Raw genomic sequence first — 16,021 nt, forward strand, 5'->3', positions numbered from 1 at the left:
TTTTCCTTTTAAATTCTTGGAACTAGTAGCTTCTTCTCTTAATTTTTTCGATTTCCTTCTAGTCATCACTGCAATACATTTATCACTTTCAAGATTTATCGGATACTCTTCATTATTAATTTTTCCACAAAGTTTTTTAACTTTTTTATTTTTCGTACACTCAGATATCAAATTTATTATTTTTTTAACAAGATTTAATTCATTATTCGTAGATATACTTTCAACATTTATTTTGTCAATAAATTCTTCATTACAATAAACACCATCATCTTCGATTTCATCTGAATTTTCGTTTTCTTCATTGTCGTCTTCTTCTTCGTCATATTCTTCTTTTTCTTCTTCTTCGTATTCTGGGATGCAGCGATCAAATTTTTTTACATAAGTTACTGGATTTCGGGATAATGCATCCGCATTAACATTCATTTTTCCTGCCTTGTATAACATCTCAAAATCGTATTCAGCTAATTTTAATTTCCATCTTGTTACGCGAGAACAAGGATCACTTGATTTTTGAAACCATAATAATGGTTTATGATCGGTAACAATTTTAAATCTCCTACCATAGAGAAAATGTCTAAAATGTAAAACACAATATACAATCGCGAGGGCCTCTTTATTATAAGTGTCGTATTTTACTTCATGTTCGTTTAAAGATCTTGACGCATAAGCAATGGGTTTATCTTTACCAATTTCGCCTTGTGATAATATGCCGCCAATAGCATAACCGGATGCATCAGTTGTAAGTATAAAAGGTTTTTCAAAATCTGGTCTTTGTAGGAGTGGTTCTTCGCAAAGTTCATTTTTTAAAATTTCGAAAGCTACTTGTTGTTTATCTGTCCATTGAAAAGTTACGTCCTTTTTTAAAAGTTGCGTCAAAGGACCTGATTTTTTTGAAAAATTATTAATGAATCTTCGATAATAACCGGCAAGACCTAAGAATTGTTTTATATTTTTTACGTTTTTGGGAACTGGAAAATTTTTAACAGCAATTATCTTTTTCGGATCAGGTCGGACTCCATTTTTATCGATTATGTGTCCAAGATAAACTACTTCGGGTCTGAGAAATTCGCATTTATCTGGTTGCAATTTTAAATTCGCGTTACACAGTCGAGACATAAAATTATCAAATTTTTCTTGATGTTCTTCAAGAGTATTTGCAAAAATTACTACATCATCAAGGTATACAAATAAATCTGTACCAATAAGACCGGATAGACAACAATTCATTAATCTTTGAAAACAACTTGGCGCGTTCTTTAAACCGAAAGGCATACGGTCAAATTCATAATGACCATATGGGGTTGAAAAGGCTGTTTTGTGAGAATCTTTTGGGCTCATTTTAATTTGATGAAAACCGGAAGCTAAGTCAAACACAGAGAAGTATTGCGCATTTCCAAGGGTCTCGAGCACTTCGTTTATATTCGGTAGGGGAAAAAAGTCGGTTATTGTTTTTTCATTTAATTTGCGAAAGTCTAATACCATTCGCCATTTTTTATTTCCATGACTGTCATTTTTCTTAGGCACGATCCATACTGGTGTATTATATGGGGATTGAGAAGGTTTGATTATTTTATTTTTTAAAAGTTCACTTGTTTGTCTTAAAAGTTCTTCTTTATGCACTGGGGGAAATCTGTATTGTCGCGTAAATACTGGTTCGTCGTCTTTAGTAGGGATGTTATGTTGGAGAACATTGGTAGCTGTTAAATATTCACCTGGTAAATGAAATCTTTCAGAATATTCCACGATTAATGCTTCTACATGTTTTAATTCATCTGGTTTTAAATGATCTAAACGAAGTGAATCTAATATTTTTTCAATTCTTTCTTTACCCGTAATATTATAAAATCCAAATTGCTTATCGCACAAGGTTTCTGAATATACAAAATTGTCAAATAATTTTTCCGCGGTGTTATTTTCAATATTTATTTTATTATTTTTAATTTGATTTGAATCAGAGGAGTTATTAAAAACTTCGTCATATTCTTGTAACATTACTTTCGGAATTTGTATTTTTACTGAATTTGATAGTGTATTTGCTGCTTTTACGTATGCTTTACCATTATTATTTGTGACTATAGCGTTTCCTATGTAAACTCCAGGTTCAGTATTTAAAAGTGGAACATATCCTTCTTTTAAATTAGAATTTTCAACAAATAAAAATATGTCAGATATTGATCGAGGTGGGAGAGTAATAAAATTTCTTGATGCGAAATAGAACATTTTTCCTTTAACTTCTAAACATTTTTCAGCATAATTAATTTTGACATTATTATCTGTAAAATATTCTGATCCTAAAACTCCATCTTCTTCTATGGGAACTTCATTAGGTATTATGTTAAAAGTTGTGGGATAACCGAAAATATTTAATTTTGTTTGTCCTAATGTGTGTACTGGGTGTTCATTTATACCTGTTAATTGAATTTTCTTTAATTTATTTAAAGTCATTGTAGAATCAAGCATTTTTTCTTTTAAAAGATTTAATCCTGCTCCTGTATCAATCATTAAATGAAGTGGTTTAGAAACTGTATTAACATAAATAGATGGTATCATATTTCCTTTAGTACAATTGATTTGAATGGTTTCTAAATGTTCAGATATTTGCTTTTTAGGCACGCTTTTTCTTTTAGCACCTGTCCCATCGTACCTGATATGGGAAGGTATTATTCGTTTCCCTGGTTCATTAAAGTGGATGATCGATACTGTTGACCTTGATTATAATTATTATATTCTCTTTTTCTGCAATTTTTAATAACATGCCCACGATTTTTGCAATATTTACAAGTAACATTAAAAAATCTGTTTTGTTGATTAGTACGAAAATCATTTTTATTTGGAAATTGTGAGTTTGTTTTATTGTGTAAATTTTGGGGAAAACCCGAGAATCGTAATTGTAAAGGGGAATGCTTTTGTTCACTAAACGAGGGGGACATCCCTCTTCTTAGATAATAGACAGGTGGTCTCTGCTTCATGCGGAATACGGAGCGCTGGTACCTATGCTGTGATGAGTATTGATTTTTTTCTGACCTACGACAAGTGCGTGAAGTATGTCCTTCTACATTACAATTTTGACATACTACTATATCTGCACTAGCAAATGTAATTTTTGCATTATTTGGCCTACAAGAATTTTCTTTTCTAAGCTCTACAACCGCATTTAATTTTCGTTCTGCCTCTAATGCTTTGTTTGTTGTTTCTTTTAAAGTTATGCAATCTGGAATTCGAATTTCTAATTCTGGACGTAGTCCTCGACGAAAACAGGTCATTATATCTACTTCTAAAGTTTCTAACATCGTTTTGGATAATTTACCGTCTTTACTCGATAATCTGTATGAGTCAAAAATCTGATCCGATAATTCTTTTACTCGATTCGCATACGATATGACACTTTCATTTTCCTTCATAAAAATATTTCCTAACTCTCCTTGCAATTGATAGATACTTTTATTTGGTAAATATATCTTCTTTAAATGAGCTTCTAACTCCAAAATTGTTTTAAAAATATTTCCCGATATTGATTTTCTAACTTCTCCTATTAACTTTCCACGAATTAATTTTACTAAATTTTCCTCCACTTGGGATGAATCTGGCAACATTAATTTTGCTTCATGGCAACCTTCTATAAATGAAACTACTGGAATATTTTTTCCATCGAACACAGGCACTAATTCTAACGCGTCGCGAAGAGATACTTGTTGATTATTAGGTAACGACATAACTAAGCTTTTTATTTCACTTTTGTATCACTTTCATTTAGAATTTTGATTTGTGTTTATGAGTGTAAATAAAAAAAAAAATTAATAAAGGAATTTCTAGATTTGTTGGTTCAAGGATATTTTTCTCTCTCATTTATATATTTGAAATTATTTAAGGAAAAATGATTTTTTTTTTTAATTTCTCTGTTTTTTATCACAACAAATGATGCACCAAAAATTATACTGTTAATGCATCGATTTTTATATTATTAGTTTAAATTCTCTTTTTTGTTCACAACGGACAATACACCAAAAATTATATTTTTAGTGCATAGATTTTAAATTTATATTCTCTTTCCTGTTCACAACGGCCGATGCACCAAAAATAATATTTCCTCTGTTACGTCTCAAATATAAGAAATAACTTCAGAAATTATATTTTATTTTTATTTATTTCCGCTTCGGTGATTCAGGGTAATCCTGTTTCATTTACAGAGCAGAAGGCTCTGAACTAAGGGTACAGGTAAGAAAGAGAATAGAAATTTTTATAATTAAGTTACAATTTTATTTAGACAAATTTTTAGGGTTAAAATAGTTCGTTCTTATGCGAGAGAGAGGGAATCTCAAACCAACCAATCCAGGAAATGAGTTCAGCATTCAACTGAAATAAGGAATGTAAGGGTTACCACAAATATACGACAAGTTTAGAAAGTTAGGAGTAAAAATATAAGACACTTACCTTAAAATTCAGTAGTAGATAAGTTTCAATAAAGAAAAGGACCACTGCTGTGTCCTTTGTTGACACAGGAAAAAGAGCTGGTACCAGCGTGAGTTATGACGTCCGGAAGGTTGACGGGCCCAGGTATAACCGCAGGTCCGGAGTTCTATTAGGCGTGACGAATGTCCGAATAATGAGTCTCTTCCAAATAAATAGATAATTGCCCAATGCAATAAGTAGTGATGATCCTCGTTTTATGTAGAGGGTATTGATGCTTGATTTTAACTTTGATATAAGAGAATTATGCACTTGTACTATAAGACGTCGACTGGCACCAAGAATGAGATTGATACGTATGAAGATAATTTGAGAACTAGTTGATGTTATACGTATGAAGAGGATCCCAGAACTGGTTGATGTTATACGTATAAAGAGGATCCCAGAACTAGTTGATGTTATACGTATGAAGAGGATCCCAGAACTAGTTGATGTTATACGTATGAAGAGGATCCCAGAACTGATCTCTCCATGAAAATGTAGCCCTTTTATACTGAGTTTTCGTAAGAGAATAGATAAAATTTTATTGTCCTACTATATATTTTCACCCTAATTTTGGAAGTCAAAGTTCAGTCCTTCTCTCTCAGTTGAACGTAAAAAGGGGGGTGTGAACCAGCTTCTTCAGGATACGAAAGTATGACTATGATTATTTGCAGCTGTACTCTTCTAATGTGGTGATACCACAGGGGTTCGTCACATAGGATAATTGGAAAGAGCGCATTTATTACATCGTTTGATTTTAGCACAGGGAAAATTAGAAAGGGATCATTTTGTTTTGTGGGGGTGTGAGCTCTTCTGGTATCATAAAAGATTTCTCGCTTCTATTTGTATGTATACAGAAATAGAAATACAGTAGATTGTCGTAGAAGGATACTAAACGCAGGGGTCTTTTATATATAAAAGAAAGATGTTTAGTTACACGAAAAAAAAGGGGCGGAAAGAGAAAAGCACACGTGTGCTTGTCGCAGAGACATATAACTCGGTATTGATTAAAAGGATGAATGTAAAAGTTACGGTGACGTGACAATATATATATACGTAATTTGTTATTGTCAGGTATGTTTTCGCTTCTTGAACGTAATTTCTTATTATATAAACAACAAGGGACAAAAAACGTCAATACTATAATTATAGTGTTTTGGGGAAAAAGAACATTAACATTTATATTGTGAATCCAATTTATGAAACATAAAAATTTGAAACTAGAAATTTGTAAATATATGTGTATATATGAAATGTCCTGATAAATATGTGCATGACATGTTACATATATATTTCATTTCTTTTTTTCTTTTTATTTTTGAAAAAGGCAATTATTTTGTTTTTACCAATAAATATATATAAAAATTTTTCATTATATAATAAAAAAGAAAGTTTTACATTGTTAACACCTTAAATTTCTGCCAATACTTTCAAAAAATTCCTCTTTAAACGAGATATTTACGTTATGCAATGAATTGTATAAAATTCGTCCGGTAAAAGTATAAACATTTTAATTATCCTGAGTTAATTTTTTTTTTTATTGGAAATTTTCCAAGCATTTTTAATTTTATGTTTTTTATTTACATATATGTATAAATTGTCTATTATTTCTACTTCTATTATTTTATTTTTATTATTATTATTATATTATTTTTTTACTTTTATTTAGAAAAATCGTTTGTTTGTTTATTTATTTAAAACCAGTTTATCATTTTTATTTATTTCTCTGCTAGTTATTTATCCATTTCTTTTTCTTCATTAATTAATTTTATCGAAAAAGAATTTTTTCCTCAATCTTCTATCTTGAATTTTTGAAGAAAAAAAAAAGTGTTATTTACATAATTATCTGACTGATTATTTGTATAATTACTTGTTAAGTTACTCGCGCAATTAATTCTCGTAATAATTTGTTGTAAAAATTTGCATAATTTATTTTTTTTTTTTAATTATTTACTTGTATCATTTATAATATAGAGACATAAAAATTCTCACCCTAATGACCCATAAGAGGCAATTTCGTAGATATTTTATAAATTTAAATTTACGCACAAAAAAAAGCTGCCGAGCCTTTCGTCTCGACAAAAATTGACATTAAATTGAGGATAATATGAAAATTTACAGTCTGTTTCGAACACCTTTGATTCGGTGACTAGAATTCTATATATCTATATACATTCCAAGATAAGACAATATTTATGCACATTTTGATATTTATTAGGTGAAAAACATTAGCAAAAAAAAAAGAATCACCGTTAACTTGTTTCTCGTTCTCTCTCTCTCTTTCTTTTAGGATGAGTCACTTTTGACGCATATATTGCTACTAATTTCAGGGGACTTATTTAGAAGTAGTCTAACGGTGATTTTAGAAAACACGACAGATAGTGTTTATTACACATCTTCAACGCTACTAAATATTGCGTCGACGAGAAAAAAATCACAGTTCATTAATTACAAATGTCGTAATTAAAACGCGATAGATGGATTAATTATGTAAAATGTCTCGACTAAAGGCATCTTTCACTTTAAACACCAACTTCCGACATTTTTATTAATTGTCTGATAAAAAAAACTATTTAACAAATAAAATTAAAGTAGATGCATGCATTTTCTTCAAAATTTCAAAATGGCCTAATGAAAATTCTCACATTGCCTTAATTTAATCAAAATATTTATTTCTCCTAAATTTTAATTAATCTATTAACCATTTAATCTAATCTTCATTTGATGTGATTCCTATTTGGCCTAATATTCACCTATCCCAATTCATAATTCTCTTAATCTTCATTTAACCAACTTTTAATTTGGCCTAATTTTTATCAGCCCTAGTGACATGCTTCAATATTTCATAACCTACTTCCCATTTGGCCTAATTCTCTATTAAATTAATTCTCAATTAGCAAAATTTTTCTCTAATTCTTATCTACTCTAATTTTTATTTAATCTAATCCTCATTTGGCCTAATATTTTTTTTTCGCTAATTTTCTTTTGGCCTTATCTTTTTGTAACCTAATTTTTATTTAGCCTAATCGTCACTTGACCTAATTCTCATGTGGCCTAAATTCTATTTGACATAATTCATATTTGGCCTAATATTTATCTGTTCCAATTCACAATGATCGTTATATGCAATTCTAATTTGGCCTAATTATTATGTGGCCTAATCTTTAATAACGTGATATTTATTTCGCCTAAACTTACTATATGTCCTAATTCTTGAATGCCTTAATAAACATTAGGTTAAATAAACATTTGGCCATACGAGAATTAGGTCAAATAAGAATTATGTCAAATAAATATTAAGCCATATTAGAATTATGTCAAGTGATAATTAGGCCAAATGAGAATTAGTAAAAATTAGGCTGTATAAGAATTAGGTCACAAATATTAGGCCAAATTAGTATTAGGCCAAATGACGGATTAGATTAAATAAAGATTAGGGCAAATAAGAATTAGGTAAAATATAAATTAGGGTAAGTGAAAATTAGTACAAAAAAATAGGCCACGTAAGAATTAGATCAAATTATGATTAATTAAACCAAATAAGAATTAGGTTAAATAGGTCAGGTGTAAATTAATCGATTTGTAATTGGAGACTATAATTATTAATATGAAATTATTTAATGTTTCAGGAGGTTCTATTGGCGCACAGCAAGGGTATGGAATATTGTGAGCCAATTACAGTGATCCTTGCGGAAGTAGAGGGACCGGAACTAGCAGCAATATTAGGTTTTGTGTACACTGGAAATGCGACTGTACCACGACTAAGACTGAACGCTTTTTTACGAGCCGCTGAAGCTTTGCACATTCGTCTTCCTCCACTACCGATATTTATGAAAAATGACTGTAAACCCGAAGACATAAAAGATGTGAAAATTAGTACAAAATATCTCGAATGTGAACAATATCCATCAAATGAAAAATGGTATCATCATCATCATCATTATCGTTCACGAAAAACAATTTCTGATTACGATCAAAATTTCAGTAAAAAGGAAAAAACAATTTATTTCGATGAATTTACAAAAACAATTTCACATCACGATCCAAAAATTTATCGCCGAACAGATGAACCAATAAAATATCGTAACAATTATTTTTTTGAAAGTCATATACCAACGGAATCAACTCCCTATTGGCAGATGAGTCATGAGAATATTTTAACAGCATCAACAACAACAACAACAACAACAACGGGTGCAGAAAATGATCAGCAAAGAAATGTCCCAGAAGACATGAGATCAGATTCAATAAAAAATCAAATTCTCTACTCACCAGAGTCTAGGTATTGTGAAAGTTTTATTGGCAAGGAGGAAGGAGGAAGAGGAGGAGGACATGAAGAAGTACCTGTTGTTGATGTTTTAAATGTGTCCTACTTGTCGAAAAGACCCAGTGAACCAATTTCAACGACAGATAATGTCGATGCACTGAAAATGCGAATATTCAGTGAATCGTGTAGACAGTCGTCTAATTGCAAATCAAGAGACGATATTCATCGTTTAAATAGCCTTGGTATTAATAACGTCACGATGGATACAAGTTATCATATTGGCGAAAAAAATGAACAAGACAAGTTCTTAGAACATAGAGTGCCACCATTATATTATACGACAATTGGAACTTCGAGTAATAGCGAGAGACTTGATTATTCACAAACTGGTGAAGATTTAACGTGCAGTGAGAGTTGTTGTCAATGGAAACCACCCAAGAGACATGTAGCTAATCAAGTGACAGCATCGCCATGGAGACAATTAACGAGGCCTCATCATTCACCTAAAATTCAGCCTAATATTTTGCCATCACACTTAGAATCACCCGTAAGTATTTTTATTACTCTTTAAAATAACATTTATTTTTTTACTGATAAATAGTAAGTTACTTTATTACTTTTTCTAATTCCTCTAATTCCAATTCCTCTAATTCTAATTCTTCTAAATCTAATTCCTCTAATTCTAATTATTTTAATTCTAATTCTTCAAAATCTAATTCCTCTAATTCCAATTATTTTAATTCTAATTCTTCTAAATCATATTCCTCTAATTACAATTCTCCTAATTCTCTAACAACTCCCTTTATTGTAGTTATTACCAATTAGGATACATAATAATTAGAACAGATTAGAATTAGGATAGATAAAAATTAAGCCAAAAAGAATTAGGTCCATTAAAGTTTAAACCACATTAGAAGTAGAGTAGATAAAAATTAGGCCAAAAAGAATTAGGTTAAATAAATATTAAGCCAAATTAAAATTATGCCAGATTAGAATTAGGACAGATAAAAATTAGGTCAAAAAGAATTAGGTGCATTGTAATTAGGTGCCACATTAGAATTGAAGCAGATAAAAATTAGGCTTAAAAGAATTAAGTTAAATAAATATTAAGCCAAATGAGAAATAGACCAAAAAGACTTATGTTAAATAAAAGTGAAGCCAAATAAGAATTAGGTCATATAAAGATTAGACCCCATATGAATTAGGGTAAATAATTATTATAAAAATAGGATAAATAAAAACAGCTAAACATTTGACTAAATGAAAATTAGGAGAAATTATTTAGCAAAATAAAGAAACAAAAAATTTTAAGAGGAGAATAAAACTAATTTTCCCTTTTTGTACGTGTATGTTACTTATTGTATAAGGTTTCGTTTCATGTCCTTAAGCACTTGGGCGGAATTGAGGCTAACGATGTTTCAGTACTTGTCTCACAAACGATTTAATCGAGACAAGATGATTATTGAAATTTATTCAACGCCTCTCGCAATGGTGTGTGTTGCCATTTACACATTGAGAGAGGAGAAGCAATTCGATCGCATACGGGAATATTTGAACAAAAAAAAAAAAAAAACAAAAACAACAACTTACATGAGAAAAAAAAAGAAATTGAAACAAGAAACTATTTTTATTTAAAATAGAAAATCATTCTAATCTTAAAACACGCGATTAAATAAAATGTAAGTATATACTTTTGTAATACCCATCAGAAGAATATGTTAAATAATTCAATAAATTTCGTCGCAGTATGTGTTTATGTTACCATTAAAACGTGTGAAAAAGAGGATCTTTTAAAAACCTAAAAGGATTCAAGTGTTTTTTTTTTCTTTTTGAATACGAAAATATTCTTGGAACTATCTATCTCTCTCGTCATATAATTTGGAGATGAGCAATCAATTCCAATTACCAATTCGATTCATGTTGCCGGTTGAATATTACGGGTGTAATTTTTACCCATCAATTTTTCATCTAACTGCCACGTTTTTGTGTTTCATTATTTTAATTTTCAATTTTTCTTTTCAATAATTCACGTTTAGCCAAATTTTTATATTTCTTCGAATTATTATTTAACATACGAATTCTATTTAACCAAATTTCTATATTACAAAAAGAATATTAGAAAGAATTCTTTTCTATTCTATTATTTACTTTAAAATTTATTATTTTTTTATTTTACAGAACTTTCATGTGTCCGAATAAATATCTGACAGAAAAATTTGGGCGGATATTCGATAGTTAGCCAATCATAATTTCGTTGATAACTTCTGATTGGTTAATTTTTAAATGAATGCCCAAATTTTACTGACAGATAATTATTCGGACAAATGAAAGTATTATAATATAAAAATACGGCGTTCTTAAGATTTCTGCAAAATGTAAATTCGAATAAATGAAAATTTGAATTAAAATTTTAAAAAATAAATTTTTTTTTTAAATAGTCCTTTTCTGAGAACAGTTACAAGAAAAAAAATCACAGATTTTAGTGGGTTAAGGAGACAACTGCAATGTCCCACTCTTGTTTAGGATGCAAAACACGAGTAACAGTAACTTTCTCGTAAAACTCTCTTCAAGTCACATATATTGTATACTTAAAAACGTAAAGAGGAGGGAAGAAAGAAGTAAGAAGAAGAAAAAAAATATCTTCTTAGTACAAGAAACGGTTTTGGTGTATTATAAGAGAGAAGAAACGAAGCGAGGGGAAAAACGTTCTTTTTTTTTTAAAAAAAAAAAAAGAAGAAGTATATATGAACACAAGTCGTTTGAGAAAATCCTCATTTGAAACACGTACGAGCTGTCAACCGTTCGAGAGGCAAAAGTTGCGGCTTGCGATACTTTATGCTCTCCAATGAGATTTCCGTGTTCGTTCATCGTAGCCGCAACCAAGAAGCGAGATCTCGTGTTCCTTCATATATATATACTTAAAAGTAGACAAACATCATTGTCGCGAGACCAGCCGCCGCGAAGTTTGTCAAGCGACAAAATCTTTGTAAACTGACATTTCTCGTTGAAAAGGAAAAAAAAAATATATTCGTCCCTCTATTTCAAGAGTTATTAAATTGTTTACTTTATAAACTGCAACCGGTCCATTTACTTAGGCGCGCAAAGGTGTCACGAGTGAATTTCTTTATAGCTAATAAATGTATTTTCCTCACTATAAGGAAAAAGAAATTAAACAGCAAAAAAATTTTTAAAATCCCCTACAAAATATACATTGGAAAAAAAATTTTAGATGAAACTTCTTCTAAATTCTTAGTTTTTTTTTTTTAGTTTCTGCTCCTATTTTTGAATCTAAATTCAAACTCCTTCTACTCACAGGAAGCAAAATTTTAATTCTTAGCCTTCTGTCAATTATTTTTCCACTGCTAATGTCTGAGAATAAGATGCGTAAACATTGGGTCATTTGTGAAGACACACGTGCGGTGTAATAAACACTTGAAAATATCTTCACGTATGTGTACAACTTAATGATGTGATCCGCACATTGAATTCTTGAATTAGAATTAGGTATATTTTACAACTTTGCTTTCTCCATATATATATATGACTACACGCATAAAATGAAAATGTCATTTCTTTCATATATATATATTTATACAATTACAGTTATATTCATATCATAATTTTTACATTGCGATACGATTAAAACTTTCATTAGCACTTCACTAAAAAAAAAAACTTGGAAAAATTATCTCTTTTTATCAATTTGAAAGTGTCTTCTTAATTTTTATAGTACTTTAATTTCTAAATTCTTTCAAAAACAAATAACACGAAATTTAAATCTATTGTCGAATTAAAGAAATATGGTAACCATTTACATAGCAACGGTTTCTAAAGAAACAATTTCCATAGCAACGGATGCTGTAGTAGCTATTTCTATAGTTACGGTTGCTATGGTAACCAAGTCCATAGCAACGGTTGCTATAGTAGCTATTTCCATAGTTACGGTTGCTATGGTAACCAAGTCTATAGCTACGGTTGCTATAGTAGCTATTTCCATAGTTACGGTTGCTATGGTAACCAAGTCTATAGCAACGGTTGCTATAGTAGCTATTTCCATAGTTACGGTTGCTATGGTAACCAAGTCCATAGCAACGGTTGCTATAGTAGCTATTTCCATAGTTACAGTTACTAAGGAATTTATTTCCGTAGTAAAGGTTGCTATATTTGCTACAGTAAAAATCCATTAAAAAAAAAAAATTTCGAAAAAATTGTGAGTAACGCCTAAAACGCGAATCTAAAAATAATTAATCTATTTTTTCAACAATGACTACTTTTTTTCTACAATTAAGTGATGCAAAAAAAAAGAAAGAATATTGAAGTTAACAAGAGAGGGAGCCCTTCATTATTTTCCACTATATGCCCTTAAAAAGCGATTTCTTCCGAGTGACCTTGAAATTTATGAGTTGCTGTTTGTTTATTTTTTTTTTTTTTCTAAACGAGTGTAATTGCCGATCGTAGCTAACGATAACCCGTTTCTAATCGGCTCTTGACTCGCTCTCCAACTACTATGACCAATGTCATTCTATTTAATGAATCTATCAATTACTGGTTTACTTGTTATTTGTGCTCTTTTCATTTTCTTTTCATTTTTGGTTTCGGTGTTCTCTATCAAAGGAGAATAATTTTTCTGACTAACTGTCACTTAAAGTCAACATTCGAAATGTCATTCATCAGGGGATATACAAGTTCATCGCTCGCCACAAGACATCGAATCATTTGTTACGTACTCACCGAATCGTAAATCGTTCCCAGACTCTCGCAATATATATATACACACACACACACATTCACTCGGTCATTTATTCCACAAAGCTACTGTTTCACGCACCAGTTTAAATTTATTCAATCGCTTTAATTGAAGGCAATACACTATACAATCCATATTCTGCTTTTGGCAAAATTAAGTTGTTCCTGACCTAATCGTTACTTGTGAGCGGCTATTTGTCGACAATTAATTTTTCTTCGTTGTTGCGGTAAACTTTTTTTTTCCCTTCAATTAAATATACATATATACGTTGAACTACGCGCTATTCGTAAATATAAACCCAAGGAGAGAAGTGAAAGAAAATTACAAGGAAATGAATATCAAGAAAATGTAATGGTAATTGTTGGTAAATACTGTACATATATATGCATAAAATATAAACTGATCAACATCCGTCAAGTTCAATGGCGCAGAAAGCGAGTTATATGTACTCCAGGGTGGAAATTAAAAGTGAAACTAAATCGTCCGTGACGATAAGTACAAGACCTGAACACCGTGGATATATAATATTATGCTTCAACTCTGATGATAATCGCAGTGCATTTCGTCAATTACTGAATCGATATTGGCGAATAGGTCTCATAATTATACCGAGAGATGTGTTTTTTTTTTCATTAATTTACACTCTATTCATCATTCTCGATACTTGAAAGGAGAAAAAGAAAAAAAATAATAATATATGCTTTTAAAGCGGACTAAATTTTTACAAATTTTTAACTATCCAGATAGAACGTAAACCAGCGGCAAGATTACCATGCAAGTTTGACAATAAGTTTGCGGTACAATCTTGTCCCACGATTGTCACAAACTTTAGGCAAAGCTTCCTTCGCAATCTTATTGCGAATTAGAAGAATTATAGGTTTTTAATTTTCAAAAAATTTAATAATTTCACCTAATTCTTATTTGATCTAATCTACATTTGACATAATTATTATCATAATTTTTATTTACCCTTTACTTTAATTTGTTCTTAATGAAATTAATTGCCTAATATTGAGCTGACATAATTTTAATTTTGCCTAATTTTCAGGAAATCAAATTTTTATTTAGCCTAATATTTAACTGACCTAATTCTCATTTTGCCTAACATTTATTTAACCTAATTCTTATTTGACCTAATCTTTAGCAGACCTAATTATCAAAGCCAAATCTAAAACTGTCGTTAAGGGGTAACTGATAGGACCTTAAAAATTCAAAATTCATTACAAAATCAAATTTTTTAAATCGACAGCAACTTTAACATTGAAATGGTATACAAAGAGAAAAAAATTGTTTAAATTCGCATTAAAGTTCGACACAGGTGAATTATATGCCATAAAACAGGTGTAACAGGTTAGAGGGCAGAGGAAAAAAAAAAAAAAAGTTGAATGTTGAAGAGAGGAAGCTTTGGTCGAGGGTGGTGAGTTAACTGTTAGCGTGCGCGCTCGCGACCCTGAGGAGCAGTAGTTCAGGTTCGGATGATTCGCGATAAACCAAGGCTATACAGGAGGCCGTGCCGCGTGCACGTTCATAAAACCCGTACTCTCTTTTTATACCGCAACAAAACGAAGTACCGCATTATTGCTGTTTCTTTAATATTATACCAACCGCTATATATCTACCTATATTACAAAAAGATATCGCCGCCAACGCCGCCGCCGCCGCCGCCGCTGTTCCAAGACTCTGAATATAGCCGCAAGTCAAGAGAAGGGGGGTAGAAGAGAAGGGGGGGGGGACTTGAGGCTATATTCAGAGTCTTGAAACGATCTTAACCTTTAAATTTAGGGTAGGGGAGCGGAAGAGAGGAGGGGGAATGGGGGTTGGCGCGCGAAGCGCGCAGGGGGCATAGCCCCCTAGTATATATATATATATATATAATAATATACTCAAGACAATCTGAACTTGGAAGATTTTGCCCAATATGACAAGCGAATAAACGAGCTCTCTAGCACAGACACACAAAGACGTCAAGATATCTTTTCATTAGAAAGTGAAAAAAATAGCTCCGTTGTTTCGTGCGGCGCTCAATCATTTGATACTATCCCTATAGCATGAGGAGCAATTGTGTAATAAATTCAACGAATGCAAAAGCTCTCATATTCCGCTGATGGATTTGACAGTCGAGAAAGGTTAAATTAATGATATTAGCACTTTTACTTCAAGGATTGGTCTACCCTTTCAATGTATATATATATATATATATATATATATATATATATATATAAACCTACTGATAATTTCTACTCTGCTGGAGATTTCTTAGATTCTCACACTTTTTTCCCAATTTGACGAATCATTAAAGAGAAATTAGACAACTGTTGTCTTTAATCTCTATAACAGAGATCACATTGTCTGTAAAATTTTGCAACCATTTAATTTTACTGCAAATTAAATTACACTAAAAACAAAATTTATTTGATTCAAATAATCGATTACTTGGCTATTAACAAATAAATTGTATTCGAATCAAATAACTTTTATTTGGTCCATAAATAAATTGTATTCGAATCAAATAATTTTTATTTGGTCCAAATAAATTGTAGAATTCAAATCAACAGTTT

At 30.7% G+C, this 16,021-nt stretch overlaps 1 protein-coding gene and 1 long non-coding RNA gene across 6 annotated transcripts in view; one reads left to right on the top strand and one right to left on the bottom strand.

The window, feature by feature from the left end:
- Nucleotides 1–16,021, bottom strand: part of LOC127277065 (uncharacterized) — a 101,602-nt gene that overhangs the window by 32,495 nt on the left and 53,086 nt on the right. The window lies entirely within an intron of this gene.
- Nucleotides 1–16,021, top strand: part of LOC127277064 (uncharacterized) — a 48,093-nt gene that overhangs the window by 24,643 nt on the left and 7,429 nt on the right. Inside the window, exon 2 of the mRNA XM_051297882.1 lies at nucleotides 8,079–9,263. Within this exon, the coding sequence (XP_051153839.1) occupies nucleotides 8,079–9,263 (1,185 nt within the window). The remainder of the gene's footprint in view (nucleotides 1–8,078; nucleotides 9,264–16,021) is intronic.

Source organism: Leptopilina boulardi, unplaced genomic scaffold, assembly GCF_019393585.1.
Source record: "Leptopilina boulardi isolate dan_hultmark-lab unplaced genomic scaffold, ZJU_Lbou_2.1 LbouV2_165, whole genome shotgun sequence".
Lineage (NCBI taxonomy): Eukaryota > Metazoa > Arthropoda > Insecta > Hymenoptera > Figitidae > Leptopilina > Leptopilina boulardi.